General features: G+C 38.9%; 1 protein-coding gene across 1 annotated transcript in view; it reads left to right on the forward strand.

Annotated features, from left to right (window-relative positions):
- Positions 1–2493: 2493 nt before the first annotated feature.
- The window catches only part of si:ch211-216b21.2 (heparan sulfate glucosamine 3-O-sulfotransferase 3A1), a 42050-nt gene continuing 26586 nt past the window's right edge, over positions 2494–17957 (forward strand). The window contains exon 1 of the mRNA XM_026914739.3: positions 2494–3387. Coding sequence (XP_026770540.2) covers positions 2885–3387 — 503 coding nt within the window. The 5' untranslated portion in view covers positions 2494–2884. The remainder of the gene's footprint in view (positions 3388–17957) is intronic.

Raw genomic sequence — 17957 nt, forward strand, 5'->3', positions numbered from 1 at the left:
TCTGTGCATAAAGTGAACATACAGCAAGTTACAGAATCAGAATTCAACTTCTCTTTATTATGTTCCAATACATTTTCATATAATATTGTGATAAAAACATGGCTTTTATTTAGAGATGGCAGAAAACATATCAGATATCAGATACTCTAACAAATAGTACGGTAAAGACTGGAACTCGATTTGGAAAAGAAATTTATTTTGGAACTGGAAATGTTTACATGTAAAGAGACTTTTTTCTTTTATTAGGATTGATTTTATTATATTTATACTGTATACTTTATGATATTTACAATCTAAGTTATTTTTTTGCGCAGTGCTTAAGTTAAAAAAAACTTTCAGTTTTGTAGATTTTAAAGAAAACAAGAGCAGACAGATTCTGTGTTTTTTTGGTTTCAGTATCAGAAAAGAAAAAAGTGGTATCATGCCATCTTGACTTTTATTACACTGAAGTGAATTTAAATTCTCAATTCTGATTGGTCAGAAAGTTTTGTTTTTCACTGTCTATAACAGCAGCTCTGACAGTAGTTCCAGCTGCAGTTGAAATAACAGGTTTCTATATTAATGCACTCGTTCTAATACATTATTGTTTCTATAGAAACAACTTAAACAGGGATTTGTATGGTGAACACGCCACATAAACAGATTTAAATAAAAAAAAAAACATATAATTGTTGATATGGTAAACTTTCTGTAAGTAGATGTTTATTTAACAGTTTTGGAAGGAGTCTCCAGTGTCAGCACTTTGAAACAGTCAGAGGTAAAGACAGAGGAGTTAATGCTTTCCGGTTTCTCAAAAACATGACAAACTGCAGGTTTTTTTTTTTTTTTTTTGGTCTTACTAACTTCAAGAGTGAGAAAAAAAGAGAGGCTGGTAAGAAAACAACCATTTATAGCTGCTATAATATTATAAATGTGCCACAGCCTTCCAAAACATTAAATGTAACCATAAAGGGATTAAAAAAAAGACACTCTTTAAATAATGATAAAAAAAATTTTATTGTGAAAAATGCTGTGTTATAAGAGGAATAAAACACCTCGGGACATGCTTTAATGAACATTAACTCTGCTTCATGACAGGCAGCATCACACCACACTATCACTGATTTTTTTCCTATAACTGTACATCCCCAAGTGTTTTATTACTTATACAATATATCACAGTTTATGATATCATACAAGCATATTTTTATACTACATTATTATTAAAAGATCCGATGATTATAGAGAGCATTGGCAGTCATAAACATTTAAATTATCCACAATAATACTACTGAATGTTGAATTCAATTCACAGCATTTTATTATATTGATATTCTTTTGCACTGCTGTTATATCTGACACTTTCACACTAGGACTGTGTACTGGTCGGCGTTGCACTGTCTCTTACTCTGCCTGTTGTCCTGGTTTAGTGCTTATTGTCCTGTCTTGTGCTGTTTGCACACGTTTGCACGTGCACTTTTTGTAGAAATGTGTAGTCTCTTGTAGTTCTGTGTTGTTTGATGTAGCACCATAACAAGTGGTCCTGGAGGAACGGTGTTTCGTTGCACTGTGTACTGTAGCTGTATATGGTTGAAATGACAATAAAGCCACTTGACTTGACTTGAATATTGCAGAGCAGTGAATAACTGAATAATAGCATCTGCTTGTACTACAGTCTCAGAAATAAAAGGTACCAAGCTGTACTTGTCCATGTTGCTCTGGTGGTACGTTAAAGGGTACATCTTTCACCTGGGAAGGTGCATGTGGTGTAATGTAACTTTTAATGTAAAGCTTCAAAAGGTACATTAGTGATCCGTAAAGTCCGCTTAATTACCTTCAGTTATTTTTAACGTGAAAGATAACTTTAGTATAAAGTTATAAAAGGTATAGGGTGCAACCGATGGTTCCACATCAGCCACAAGGTAAAGTACTATTTGGTTCCATTCTGAGAGAATCAAAATACAAAATACAAAATAAAAATAATAATAAAAAAAAAGTTTTAAAAACTTTAAAAAAGTTATATAAAACTTTGAACCAATTAAAAGTTTTAACACATTGATATTTATGATAATATTTATTCAGGCTATATTACATTAAAATAATAATAATAATAATAATAATAATAATAATAATAATAATAATAAACTATTAGGTACTGTATGCACAGTATAATAACTTACAGTTTGATTTTATGGCTGGATTTTAATTGCATCTTAGTGAAAAACAATGCCTTGTTTTTGTAAGCTCTGTCATTAGAATATTAAATATTGATAATAAATGATGTGCATGGACTTGGTGACGTTTTCTTTATTTACATGTCACTACAGCACGCGCTCAGAAAGCGACATTTGCTTTGCCTGAGAGCGTGACAGCTCCACACCGGGCATGACTCTGTCCCCGCCCACTCCGCATGTTCATTGGTTATTTTCATCAGCTATGCAAAGAAGGCAGGATCCCTGCGAGCTGATTGGACGTCGGCAGTGTCTGTCATGTCCCGCGTCGCCGCGCTGCAGAGGCTCAGGAAGCGCGCAGGCAGTGGAGCTGGAAGTTTGCTGCAAAGTTGACAGGTCGTTTTATATGTGTACGACATGAGCACTGGAACTGTCAGCTCTTTGTTTTCGTTTTATTTTATATGCAAATGATCTGTTTTCGCGAATGAATTTATTTGGAACTTGCAGCTGTAAGACAGGTTGAATGTGTGGGTTAATTACAGATGATAATTAATTGAAAGTTGCATTAAAAAGTTTAGCAGATGAAGAAACACGGCTACGCAAAGTGAACTCTATACTGCTTTCAATCCCACTTCATTTTGGAGATAATTTTTGATGCATCTTTTGGATATCCAGCCCAGAGAATGTGCGTCTAGCATGGCCCCGGCTCGGACTACCGCGACGCGTGGCGCGACATGGCGTGTAAATTACCGGGGAACACCCCCGTGTCCGGTAAGAGCATCCTGAGGAGGTGTGCGGTCATGCTGGTGTCGCTGCTCGCCTCCTTCTACCTGCTCCACAGCCTGACGCAGCTCGGCGGCTCCGCGCTGCGCTCACCGGTGTCCGCGTCGGTGTCCGCGTCGGAGCTCGTCGACGCGTCGGAGGCGCCGCTGCGGAGGAAGCGCGTGCTCCACCGATGGGTCGTCGGCTCGGTTGCTAGGCAGCGCTTCGACGGCGGAGGTGACGCGCCCGGACCGCAGGTCCGCGACGCCGCGCTCGGCTTTCCGTCAGCCCCCGGGAAGCTCCGGCCTCTCGGTGACGGGACCAAGCGGCTGCCGCAGGCCATCATCGTGGGCGTGAAGAAAGGCGGCACGCGCGCGCTGCTCGAGTTTCTCCGCGTGCACCCGGACGTGAGGGCGGCGGGAGCCGAGCCGCACTTTTTCGACCGTTTCTATGACAACGGATTGGCGTGGTACAGGTAAGCAGCCGTAAAACGATATCACTGTCGTAGAGTCAATATGACACTACCAAAGTATTATTATTATTATTATTATTATTATTATTACAGTTTCCATTACAGTATGAGAGTTAATAACTGACGATTTCATATTAAATAATATAGCTACTACAAAAGAAATATGTATTCTATTCTATTCTAGTTATGTATTTCACATTAAAAAGAGGTGAAATCAATATCTATCAATATCAAATCACTATCTATCTATCTATCTATCTATCCACACATTGTGTATATATATATATATATATATATATATATATATATATGTGTGTGTGTGTGTGTATATATATATATATATATATATATATATATATATATATACACACACACACACATATTTATTTATATACACACACTATATTTATCCCAATAGCCTATAAGCGTTGTTAGAAAAAGTCGCAAGAAATTCACTGTAATATTAATATTAATAAAGCAGTTGTTTTAGTTAAACAGTCAGTTAACTGTGTAGTTTATAGAGTTTTGTGGAAAGTTTTCAGAAACTCGGTGATTTGGTGTAAAGCGCGTCTCCACTGCCTCACACTGGCAACACACAGATCTCTCTCTGTCACACACACACACACACACACACAGGCACGCACACACTCCCACGCACACACACACACACACACACGCACGCACGCACGCGCGAACACACACACACACACACACACTTGGAAAGTTAGAGTGAAGTTTAACACGAGCTTTCTGGATTAAAAAAAAAGTTTCTCTGTTCTCATTAAAACATTATTATTCGGATTTGTATTGATTTCTGTAGAAGAGCGTGAGTGAGATGATTAATAAACTTACTTATACTAATTAAAATAAGTGTCGCATTAATAATTTGTTAATTAAATATATTTAATATATGTTTTTTAATTATAAAAAATAAAAAAAATCGATATATATTTTTAATTATAATTCGTTCATGTTGGTTTTAACGTTTGATTCTGAACACTGTATATTTAATATAGAATTAATTAAATGAATTTGCATATTAACATTTTTAATATCTAACGAATTGCAAAGTGAGAGAAAAAATAATGATGTAAAGTTAGTAATTATAACTTCTGCATTTCAAGCTTTTGTAATATGAACTGTGCTGATATTGCTGCTGCATATATGTTATCTGAGTGAGTAAACTCATGTAACTGAAACTGAACTCATTCATCATGTAAGTTTCTCCTTTTAAAACTCTTTTTGATTGTCCCATTTTCTGCACAGCTTTAGCATTAGATTTTAACTCGCTTTGCATAATTCCTAATGTGACTTTCGCTCTTAATTGTGGGACAAATGAATTAATAATGATTTATTTAGGCATATTTAATAAAGTCCAGCATGGTCTCACACTTTCACGCGGCTCACGTCATCTGAACTGTTAGGAAGGTTAAAGTTAGGATTAAAGTTACCTTTTCTTATTTTCATATTATACCAGTGACATAAAAGTGAACTACCTGAAAGTACGTCACTTTCATTTGTTTAAATTTATACAATTTTCTTAGAATATCAGGTTGAAAATTCACATATCAAAGCCACAGCAGAGAAATGTAAACTTATATAATGTCTTATACCAAAAGTTGTGTTTTGTCCAATACTTTTTTAATTATTACATTTGTACCTGGGCATGATTTGCTTGATTTGTCTATCCTTTAAAATTTAACGCACAAACACCATGCAGTGCAATAAGATCCACAACTTCACTGTCTTCTCTTGCTTTTAATCCTGATATGCATGTTTATCAGATTAGTTTGGTATTGTGTGATGGATTTGTAACTCTGTTTAAGCTATAGAACATGGCATGCTTCTGTGTTGGTTTAAAGGCCACATAAACACATACACACACACTCTAACACACATCCTACCACACATCACACTGTGTTTTTGCCACTGTGTTTGTATATATGTATCAGTCGGATCAGATTTTGGGCACAAGCTCGGAGTGACTCGTATCTGACGTGTGTGTGTGTGTGTGTGTGTGTGTGTCTAACAGCCATGGTCCTTGATCTAGACCTCTTATTAAAAGCAATTCGACCTGGAATGAAAGGTTATGTTCCACGCCCCTCAGGTAGAATTCACCTTTATATCAAAGCAAAAAAAAAAAGGAAGAAATAATCAAACCTTTCCGCTAAACGCACTCCCTGCATGTCTCTTCATGCCTAATCCTTCCCTCCTCCTCCCTCTGAATGTTCACTCTCTCTTTTCGCCATCACTCTCTCACACCCTTCTGTTTACCTATTCATCCTTTGTGTATCTGCACAGAGAGTCCCATCAATCCTGAGTTGTTGCCAAGTTTCGGAGGAATGTGGCACAGGCTTCTGAAGGCCGCTTAAACTTAATGGCTACCCCCTACCATCTTAAGAGAAGAGAGGGACCCTTGATTTAAAAAAAAAAACGACATGAGTGAAATAAATAAGCACTCGACAGCATGTGTCTCTGTGTCCTGTTGTTAATAGTGTTGTGAGGGTTTAAGTATTTAGCTCATACTGCATAGGAGTGATTATCCTGACAGAGAAGATCTCAGACTCCACTGATCACACAGTGTGTGTGTGTGTGTGTGTGTGTGTGTGTTTCAGCTGTTCGAGAGACAGTATAGAAAAATGGCACTGCTAGCTCTTTATAAAAGCATGGTGTAGTAGATCTATGCCAGCCATGATCATTTGATGGATACGTGCAAATGGCTCTAAAATAAAGAAAACAAACTCAGGAATAGTTTTGCTCCATAAATTCTTTCCCCCGCCTTTCAAACCCTCTTAAAATAATAGTCTCCCTCTTTCTCCCCAGAGCTAACATTATGAATACGGCCTCTTTTTTTTTTCAGCCCTAATCGCTGTGTCCAATTTGCCGGAATTATGGGACTCTTTTCAGGCCGAGCTGTGAATGCTTGAGCACTGAGACACCCATCTGCATGGATGATGGCTCTTTGTCTGAAGGAATCACACACCAGACCATGTGTGTGTGTGTGTGTGTGTGTGTGTGATGTGTGGGAATCCGGAGACATGGGGGTACACCACTGGCAGGACATTTTAGGTCCAAGAAAGCGATCTAAATTCCAACAAATCAGATCAATGGCTTAAAAATAATAAAGAGGAAATGGGCCTATAGGAATAGACAATAATGATAATGAGTTATTATGACTGTTAGCAAATTCCAGTCACCCTGAATGACCAAAAAGCTTGATTAAACCCCATGATAAGCAATCAGGAAAACAATCGATGGGTACTGTGAAGCAATCAAAGTTGCGGTTACCACCCCCAAGGTGTTTCATTCCAAGACCTTGTGTGAATTGTAACTATAGAAACTATAACATTTTAGAACAAACACATTAAAATAAACCTGTGATTTCCCTTATAGACAGCACCACTGTCAGGGCAGCTGCTACAGAAAATTAATCACTACCTTCTGACCAATCAGAGTTAAGAATTCAACAGTTCTGTGTTGAAAGACCTGTAACATATACTTCAGCTGCAAATTCATCAGTATTCTGAATTCACTGATCGTGCCTTTAATCAATGCCTTTAATCACAAAAAAAGGAAAATAATCTTTGTCTTTCATTAAAAGTGGAATTCAATCACAGACGCAGATATTAATTCACAGATGCTGTATATTGTGGGCTTTTACATGTAAACATATTTATATATATTTTATAACGATGCAAATTATACTGCTATTTTGGTAAGAATTTCCTGGACAACTAGGCTGATTTTGATAAAACTGCCAATGAGTCACTTGGGAATCGAAAGAGCTGGCTCATATTGAAGAGCTGAGCCAAATGATCTCACTGTAATGAGCCTGAATTCCCATCACTATTCAGCTATTTAGGGATAGTCCTTCATACTGCAGCACAGCACATCAAAATGGAGGAAGTGCTCATTTTAGCAGCAGAGATGATTAGTGTAATGCAGAGTCAACCTGGAGGTTAGATTAGATATTAAAACTCACTTTTTGCCTTTACAGTTTATAGTGGATTTGTAACTAACTGGCTTGATGATAACAATCTTGGACATACAGTCAAGCAAGGAAGATTCCAATGTACAATCTGTCATCGAACAAAACTTTGCCTGTGTAAGATTTTAGTATTTAGATTTGGTATGCTTGAATGGATCTGAACTGCATTTTTAAAAGGTTGGCAAATCCAGAACAATAAAACACCATTCTCTGTTTCCCTCTTACATGAAGCTACATATTGCAGCTGGTTATTTAATGAGAAATATTGCATTTTGGCAAAACCAGAATTAATTGACAGGCAATTTTGTCGCCAGTCTCTTGGTCGCGCCGTGATCGTGCCTGGTTTGTAGTGTAAATTTTTAATGTGACCGCGGCTTAAGTTCACATTGTGAGCATTTTTGGCAGAGCTATTCCTATAAATTGACCTTTGTAAAATAGTAAGCTCTAATTGACATTTTTTGCAAACTTTACATTCTTCGTCATTGTGTCTTAGGACAATATTACCAACCGAAGTGATATACTTGTAGCATATACAAAGCATTAATACAGTATACGTTTCCAAATATCTGTGTGAGTCAGTATTACACCTCTTCTTTCTTCATCACCGTAACAACAGGAACAGGAACACTGGTACCTCGAGAGGTGTGTCCTGTGAGCAGCACTAATTAGACACTTGCCTTTTGAAGAAGTGAAGAAGCCTTCACCTGTTTGGAGTTTAAAGGCCTGGGAACGCGCCGGGTGTCAAATCACAGGGTTGTGACCTGGTCATTAAACATACATGACCTACACGCACGGGGGTCGAGCCAGAGGTCGTGACATACCCTTCACTGTGGGTTGCACCATCCCACAGACAGAAATCAACATCTAGAGATGCTGTCATTTCCTCACGTCCTATAATCTCTACTCATCTTCATTTTGACGTTTTGTAACTCCTCCCAGCACTATTTCTCGTTAAATACACAGCTGTAAAGCGCAGCTTATTGTAAGAGGGAAGCAGTTAGAGAATGGTGTTTTATTGTGCTAAATCAGGGGTAACAGTGTTTGTAGAGGCAGCAGTGTGTCAGAGAGGAAATTCACTAATAGCACATCGAGTGGAGTTAATGACAAAGACAGGGGTTTTATAGAGCTCTAGAGAATGGGGCAAATCTCTGATTGAGGGAGAGAGAGCGAGGGAGTGTGTATGTGTGTGTTCCTCATTTCCTTTCCCCTCAGCAGCTCTGCGGTTCTGCGGTAAAAACCCCTCTCGTGTGGATTTCAGGAACGTGTATAAAAAGTGCTGCCATTAGGGCTCCATTAAAACCTAGTCCAAAAATCCAGACCGGAAGTATTTTTGGAATAATGTTCTTTACCCATGTCTTCATACAAATCCTGATCTCTGGAATGGTTCTTTAGGTTGCTGCTCTGGAGGAACCCTTAAAGTTTCTATGTAGAACCCTACATAGAAGCGTGTAATAATAGTTTCATGCTTCTTAGCTTTCGAAAGCAATTCTGCTCAACACCTTGTCTCATACAAGATCACTAAGTTCTACCAAAGCCCTATTCATCTTGTGTCATTACATATATTATCGTCCGAACAGATTCGCCCGTCGTGAGAATGAGTAGACCAATCCACTGACACAAACAGACCAAATCTATATAATAACAAATGGAGCTTATGTCGAGAGCAGCAACATGTTGTTGTGTTTGCACTGTATGTTGAACGTATAAGATGAGATTGTACATGGAGGGTAGAAACCTTTAAAATACCTAAGGAATAAAACACACTGGGATATGCTGTGATAGGAAAATACAAGATGGTGTAATGTGGCTTGATGCAAAACAGACTTAATGTTACCACTCCGAAGTTGATTATTTTCCAATAACAAATGTTCTATGTTTTAATAATGAATCAAGAACACCACATGCATTTAAACCATTTATAATTATGTTCTATAGTAGCACCTGCAAAACAAGTCAGTTTTTCATTGTTAAATTTTCTTTATTACATTTATTATTAGGATTAGAATATGTGAAGCTTTTGCCAGACAAGTCCCTGTGTAAGTTGTTACTATACAAATGATAAGATAAGATAATCCTTTATTCGTCCCCTGATGGGGAAATTTGCGGTTACAGCAGCAGATATATATATATATATATATATATATATATATATATATATATATATATACATATATACATAAAAAAAATCAATATATAAATATAAAAAATATAAAAGAGACACACCAAGAATGCACAACAACACAAATATACAACAGTATTAAAGTGGTGGTAAAGTAAAATGTTAAAAGTAAAATATTAAAAGAAGTGTATAAATATAAAACCTGCAAATTTCGAAAATGTGAATTTACAAAAACTAAATGGAAAATCCAAAAGTCAGAAAAAAAAGTGTGCTATAAATATCACTTTTTTATACTTGACTTAGTTGGAAAAGTTGGTGACATAAAGGTCACATAAGTCACGTTTCAGCACTGTATCTAGATATCCAACACTGGACACTGGAGACTCCTTCCAGAAATGCTAAATAAACGTCTCCTTACAGAAAAAAATCACCAAAACTTCCCTGTTGTTACTATAGAAAGGATAACACAGAATGAGTGCATTTATATAAACTACTATCAGAGCTGTACTGTCTGACCAATCAGAATCAAGAATTCAGCAAGGCTGTAGTATAAGTACAGTTATCATACAGTATGTGTGAAAGAGAGGCAGATCAGTGCCGTGTTTATGGACTGACAGTTGAAAAAGCTAATTTCTCAATTCACTTCACTGATTCATTTGTTAAATGTCAGTCTTTGCCCCCCGTGGGACGGCTAATTCCCTCTCATTATAAACGCTCTGGAGCTGAGCGTGGTGTGTACGACCTGGTTCTCCCACACATCTGCTGTTTCACACATGGAGGAACCGCAGGAACGGGCCTCCTGTGCCACAGCAACAATCCTGCAGTTGAAACGAGGCAAATGAGAACAATATGGATGTGGAGTCTCCCAGTCACAGTCACGTACTTTATGCATAGTTTCTCACTCTCTGCTCGACACACACCTGTGTATCTGCTGTGTGTTAGTGTGTGATTTCTCTCTACCTGTGCCAGGCTGCTGCAGATTGCTCTGTAATACCGTAATGGCAGGATGATATGAACCTGCTGGGCTGTGAGATCACACTAAACAAAGAGAGCGCTGTTTCAGAGGTGTACATATCTGTGTGTGTGTGTGTGTGTGTGTGCTGTTTATTCAGTTCTTTCATCTGGTTTGGCTGCAGTACTGCTGGAACATGTTCTCTTAATGGAAATGGAGGTAAAATGTGAGAGGGTGAGTGCTCTCTGTTTATCTGGGTTTGTGAGTGTGTGTTTGTGTGTGTATGGCAGTTGGGCCTCAGTGCTGTAATGTTCTGTGATTTTTGGTGTGTAATTTGAACCTGTTTTTATTAGGTTCTGTCTGCTAGCCAGTCATCATCAAAGACGAATATGAGGCGTAGCAGGATATGGCTGATCGATGTCCACATTCTCTTCACTATGCACTAACAGAAGAGAGCAGTATGGCGATACAGAGGAGAAAGAAACTTTTAGCTGTAAATGTGTTGCACATGCTTACTGACAGTAATAAAAAGTAAGTGCACAAAACATGATTGGTCCGTCCTCTGAGTTTGCTGATCTTATGATTAGACATGAGAAAGTCTGAGCAGCGGAAAGCTAATACTGCAGCTAACATCAGAAAATATTAGCATTAACTATTATACACATTAATTCACAGAAGGCAGCTAACGCACTCTATGGCAGTTTTTACAGTGTGTGTGGGTGTGTGTGTGTGTCTGTGTGTGCAAAATGCTGTATTGTATTTTCTAATGTACTTCAATATAACAATATTGTTAATGTAAGGAACTATATTGTCTTATGTAAGGAATAAAACTATAATTTTGTTATAGGAAAATAATCAGGCTGATTTGAAAAGCAGAATTATTTTTACTATTTTTGATTCTCTTCCAAAAACAGGGCATCCAAAAATGTTTTATAATGGTTACATATTTAAAAAAGTATTATTTTATTAAAGAATGATGTCATAATTTTTATCCATTAATAGTTACCTTTATGTCGACGAAACAAGTTAGTTTGTAATAGAAGCTATTAGCATGTCCTCATTGTGGTTGTAATTAAATTAACCCCAGATCAGGGCTGAATGTTTAAAAAGAGATGAAATGAGTACAACAATAAGTACATATCATGTACAAATATAAATACAACAATACTATGAATACTGGTGGTGCATTCTTTCAACTCTGTGTGTAATCACATCAGGTGTGTGTTTGTGTGTGGCGTGTGAGCAGCTCTGGGTCAGTGTTAAGTCCTGACCTCTTTGTAGATCATGTTTTGGGGTGAAGGAGATCAGTAACAGGATCTCAGAAGACACACCATGGCAATAGACATGAGCTGTGAAAATTCATGTCCAGGGGATTAACGTGAAGTGGGACATGAGAGGTCTGTCACCTTTTGATGAAGGAATGAACACACAAACACATGCACACACACATACACATACACTCACACACTCAACACAGCTGATCCCCGAGGCCTCTTTTCATCATTCAAGGGTCCAAGGACATGTCAACAGCTGCCCGGAAGGCATTCTGGGAATCTCGGTTTGAGGACAGAAAGCAGGTGCAGGCAGCTGCCAAGACACCTTAACAAACACACACACTCGTATCCACACACACACCTGATTTGTTCACCTGTTGTGGCTCAGTGTCACTGAGGGCAGCCCAGCAGGAACCTAATAGATAACTTTCAACCAAATGGCACAGGCCACAAGATCTGAGCGCACGTGAGGAGACAGGATGGAGAGAAAGGGTAATTGATGACTGCTGGGTCCCTGGGAACAGCCATACGTCAGTAGGAGTGTGTGTGTGTGTGTGTGTGTGTGTGTGTGTGTGTGTGTGTGTGTGTGTGTGAGGGGTGTGTGCAGTAATCCCTCAGATACACTCAGCTCAGGTTACACTGCTTGTTGACTTCAGTTCACGTCTTATTTACTCCAGAGAAAGAGAAAGCTGTTCTTAATTTACAAGATCAAAACAGGATTATCGACAAACTATACAAGGAAACGTTTTACTTTTATGTAATTTAGTGATTATAATATAATATCATTTATCAATATAAAATCAATTATACAGATTAAAACCAAAGTGGATTTCTGGATTAGCTTCGAAAGTGATATGCTGACGACATAAATGAGTGCATGGGCAATTTCTCAGTTAATTGATGAGAGAGGCTCATTCACAGCTTTTATGGGTGGTTTTACAACATTTTTACTACTGAGCTTTTTAGAGGCTCGTAGCAGAATTTTACTGGCAGTAACTGATGATATCATTTGAGAACATCAAATAAAGCTATATATAAACCTGTATAACTTTACCACTCACAAATATTGCTCTAAGAAAGTCATCCCAGTAGGTGGATTGGCTCTAAATTCTAAATGCGTGGTGCCTCGTGATGAATTAGTGTCGTGTCCAGTATACCGATGCCTTGCATAGTGTTTCCAGAACAGTCTCCAAATCCACCACAACCCTCCCACCTCCCAAAAACATGCCAGAAGGCAGATTAGCTGCTCTAAGTTACTCCTCTAAGTTGGTGTGAATATGTGTATGATTGTGCGTGTGTGTGTGTGGGTGCCTTGTGATGGACTGGTGTCCCATCCAGGGGGTATTCCTGCCCCACTTCCAGTGTTCCCGAGATAGGCTCCCGATTCACCATGACCCTGACCAGGATAAAGCATTTACTGAACGTGAATGAATAAATGAAACATACACTATATAGCCAAATGTATGTGGACACCTGACCATCACACCCATATGTACTTAGTGAACATCCCATTCCAGATGTAGTCCCCCTTTACTTTTATAATAACCTCCACTCTTCTGGGAAGGATTTCCACTAGATGTTGGAGCGTGGCTATGGGGATTTGTGTTCATTCAGCTACAAGAGCATTAGTGAGGTCAGGCATTGATGTTGGTGAGGAGTTCAGGGGTGCAGTCAGTGTTCCAGTTCATCCCAAAGGTGTTCAGTGGGGTTGAGGTCAGGGCTCTGTGCAGGACACTCGAGTTCTTCCACTCCAACATTGGCATTCCATGTCTTTATGGAGCTCACTTTGTGTACAGGGGCATTGTCATGCTGGAACAGGTTTGGGCCTCTTAGTTCCAGTGAAGGGAAATTGTAATGCTACAGTGTACAAAGACATTCTATACAATTGTGTGCTTTCAACTTTGTGGCAACAGTTTGGGGAAGAACCATATATGGGTGTGATGGTCAGGTGACCACAAACTTGTGGCCATATAGTGTAGTCTGATTATGTCTCTTTTTTAAAGTAGACAAACGTTTCACTCAGACCAGACTCAATTAGTTTACTATAGTCGTAGTTAGGTGTTACATGAATTTTTTTTATCAGAATATGCTGTCGTATTGCTGACAAATTAATTGGCTGCATGTAAATGTGGCATCTTTTGTATCAGAAAGGCATTAACGATAATATTAGTAGTGTTATAATCTGGCTCGTGAAGCGTGCGTGTATACTTTTGTGTCTGAAGAAGTGTAACAAAAAGAAATAAAAGACAAAAAAATTGAGAGAGCGTGAAGTGGCGGATGTCGTTTCCAAACCATCAACCGCCGAGAGAAACGATTCGCCCAACATCAACAACAAAACCCTGAGTCCTGACAACTGCTGGTGATTGCAGAACTGTCCACAACACTGTCCCTTCCCGGAGCCAAACCAAGCGGCAGTGCTGTCCCAGCCAGGGAGCGGGGGATTGTGGGTAAATGAGGTATGGATAGAGCACATGCACGTTGTTACGGCCCTCAGCGGTCGAGCGGCGGTATGAAGGCGCTCCAAGAGTTTGATGAATTTCACTTTCCCACAGCACAGGCGACGGCTTTATCGCAGGAGAGGGATAGCGATTCTCAGTGTTCTCCACCCAAAACCAAACGAGGGAAGAGAGACAGAACGCAGGACGCCGTAAAAACGAAGACCTCCTGAGTGCTCGCTCTTTTCCATCCTCTTATTAATGAGGTGGCGTAGAAGCAGCGCTTTAGTACCGTTTGGCTGGAGATGAAGTCAACACCAGTTATGTTCAGTTTGATTATAGGTAATAAATTATATCGTGAGTGCAGTATGGTGGTTTAACTTCATGCTTTTAGATGTGAGGATACAGACCGTCTTTTGAGTGCAGTTACATTTTCTGCATTGCTGTTCATTCCTGTAAGAGGAGTAGATCAGTAAAAAAAAAAAAAATTACTTAATTTTCCAGTTCCCCTGAATCAGCCAAGGCGCAGGCACAGTGTGTGTGGTCAGGCTGTAATTAATGCCAACCAACCATAACATGTAACGTCCTCACTGTGAGCTGAAGCAGAGACAGAATTAAATGTCCTCATTCAGATCCACGACGCATTTCCTGATAGATATAAATATATTTTACTAAAATAACACATTTGTTTACTTTTTAATCTTGCCTTGGCATCTGCCTGCAAAGATCTGATGGGTACGGAGGCGTAAAAAAAATTCTGTTTTTTTTAGTCAGATGTCTAAAACCTTGCTAGAGAAGTGTGGTTTTCTCACTCAGTGAATGACATGCTTTGATCAAGTCGTTGGACAGCCACATACCATAACAAAATAGATATAAACCTCATCGGTTCAGTTTGCAATCAGACACAGGCTGTCAAAATGTCTGTAGTAATGAAATCTTTACATTTCCTCCCTTTTTACTTTTAGGGCTGAATGCTACAACTTTATTTCTGATTGAAGTACATGCAAAAAGAAAAATAGTTAAATTCAGGAAAGCCTGTAGTTTCAATAGCTATATAGAAAGCTTCTCTCAGGCTGCCACTCATTTTATCAGGGGCACACATCGTACACATTCCCAAAGTCTCTTATTTACACTCTCATCTGTGTGTACACATATTGGTTATTTTAACATGACAAACTCAAAAGAATCAGCATATTATAGGTAATAAAATGATAAGACATTGTGTTCTCTGATACTGTTGTTTAGTAGTGTACTGTATATGCTAATGTAATACTCGTATTATTTCACTCATAAAAAATATTTGGGTCATTTTTCTCAACCACAATATCAACGTCAGCACATTATCCATCTTATCATTTCCTCATGAGGAGATACAGTCAAACAGCCGTGACCTCACGTAGCAGAAGCTAGCCTGAAACAGATCCATCACCAGAAACGAGTTAGCCGCTGGTTTATGGGCGGTTGGAGCGCAGTAGCACAGTTTAGAACAGGACAGAGGGTCCAGAACACACAACGGCGCCGGTGTGTGCTTGTGATTAATACTGCAGGAGCCGAGTAGGAGGAGGGGCATGGCCTGTAACTCGATTAATCCCAACCTGAACGTTTATAATTGCTAATGTAGCCGGTCGTGACTCCTCATTAGGCATGGAGTCGGGTCTGCATAGGACAAACACGTCCGAGTGATAGAGGAGAGGAGCCTCTCCGAGCTGCATGCAAATGGAAAAAATGCTAATTTCTAATTTGCTTTTTTTTTTTTTAAATCTAAATCTCTGTTGTGGAATTAGCATCATCTGTTATCTATGGAGATTTTTAAGAAGAGATGCACTACTGGGTATGCTGTAACAGTAATGTTCCAGATAGTTCTAGCATTATACATGTAGTATGTGAACTCTTATTGACTTGCAAAGTATCTCATTACTTCAGTATTGAAACAGTTTGCTTATCTTGTCATGCAACATTTCAAGGAAAAGGCAGAGCAAAATTTAAAAAGCAGATTTTTTTTATTTTCATATTGCAGATATATATACATTTATTAGCATTATGCATGTTAGTTCTATAAACACTCACCATACTAATACTTTGTAGGACTGCAGAACAGCATTAATTCTTTCTGCCATTGATTCCACAACATGTTGAAAACATTGCTTTGAGATTCTGGTACATGATGAATTTGGGATTGTGTCACATTTTATCATCACATGATTTGTCAACTGCACGTTCATCTACAAATCTCCCTTTTTACAAAATCCCAAAGGTGCTCTTATGGATTGAGATTTGGTGACTGAAGTCTCTGTCATGTTCATGGAACCAGTTTGAGGCAACTCGTGTCTTGTAATATGGCACATTATTTATGCTGGACGTAGCCTTTATACGATGGCCATAAAGTGATATGGTCAGCAAGCAGGCTGTGGCATTCAAACAATGCTCGATTGGTGTTTAAGTGGCCCACTGAAAACAGTCCCCACACCATTACACCACCCCAACCTGAACCATTGATACAAGGCAGGTTGTGGCCCTGGATATATGTGATTGACACCAAATTCTGACCCTACCATCAGCATGTTGCAGCAGCACTTGTCTCAGCACCTGAGACATTTTACATCGTGTTGAAGCAGCTCTGGCATATTGATCCACCTGGTTTAAGTGTGTGTGAGTGGTTTCAAAGTGTCAGAAAGAAGATATCCTTCATGCGATCCTTCCTTGTTCTGGACAAGTAGAACAAAACTGAACATCTCTTTCTATCGTATGTCTGGGAAATATACCCAGTAGTCAGAATTCCTGGGCTGGAACTATGATTATGTATGCATTATAGAATTATTTTTTGAAAAACAACCTCAGACAAAGTAATGTGTGTGCAACTCAACTGAAGTGTCCAGCTTCCATCACTCTGTAGATTCCTTCACAACTTTCAAGAAGCACCTGAAGGTTCAACTCTTCCAAGAGCATCTGAACATTGATGCAGAAACAGAGTTGCCACTTTATTGTGAAAACTTTTCACTTCCTGGTACAGATGAGTAACAAATTAAAGGAAAACAACAACAACAACAACAACAACATAAATGGTATGATGTTAGTAAGGTAGTGAACCACCATGAGCCACAAGAACACCTTCAATACACCTTGGCATAGATTCTACAAGTCTCTGGAACTGTACTGGTATGATGAATACTGTTCTTCCAAAAGATATTCCCTTCTGATGAAAAGTCTAACACGTTGCTCTGAAATCTCCCGTAGTGTTCAATGGGGTTTAGATCTGGTGACTGTAGAGATCATAGCATATGATTTACATCGTTTTAATCCTCATCAAACGTTCTGTGTAGACGGGGGTGGAGTTCTCCTGGAAAGAGATCACTTTCATCATAAGTTGATCAGTCCAAAAAAGTTTGGGTTGACTTGCAGTGAGGCTTTGCTCTAAAAGGAGCAGTCGAGCCAAACCATGCCAGAAAGATAAATAAATGCCCCCCATAGCAAAAAAAAAAAAAGAACCACTGGTTTTCACTTAATTTGTCACTTATCTGTAGGTCGCTTTCTAGACATACAGTTAATGACACTACCTATATGTTTCTTTGTGTAATGTCTCAGCCCCACATGTCCTCCATCAAAGGAAAGGTCCACCACTGAGCAGATATATGGGTGAAGGTCCATTCTCAGCACAGCACTGATACTGACATGGTAGTGTGTATGATTCTGGTAGCTGGTACATTCTTTAAAACAAAGGTTAATTGAATGGTTTCTGGGGTACCACTTTTCTGAAAGGGAAAGCCAGTGTTGTAGTGTTATATAGAACCGTTCTGAGTCTCACCTG

The sequence above is a fragment of the Pangasianodon hypophthalmus genome, chromosome 12 (assembly GCF_027358585.1).
Source record: "Pangasianodon hypophthalmus isolate fPanHyp1 chromosome 12, fPanHyp1.pri, whole genome shotgun sequence".
Classification (NCBI taxonomy): Eukaryota; Metazoa; Chordata; class Actinopteri; order Siluriformes; family Pangasiidae; genus Pangasianodon; species Pangasianodon hypophthalmus.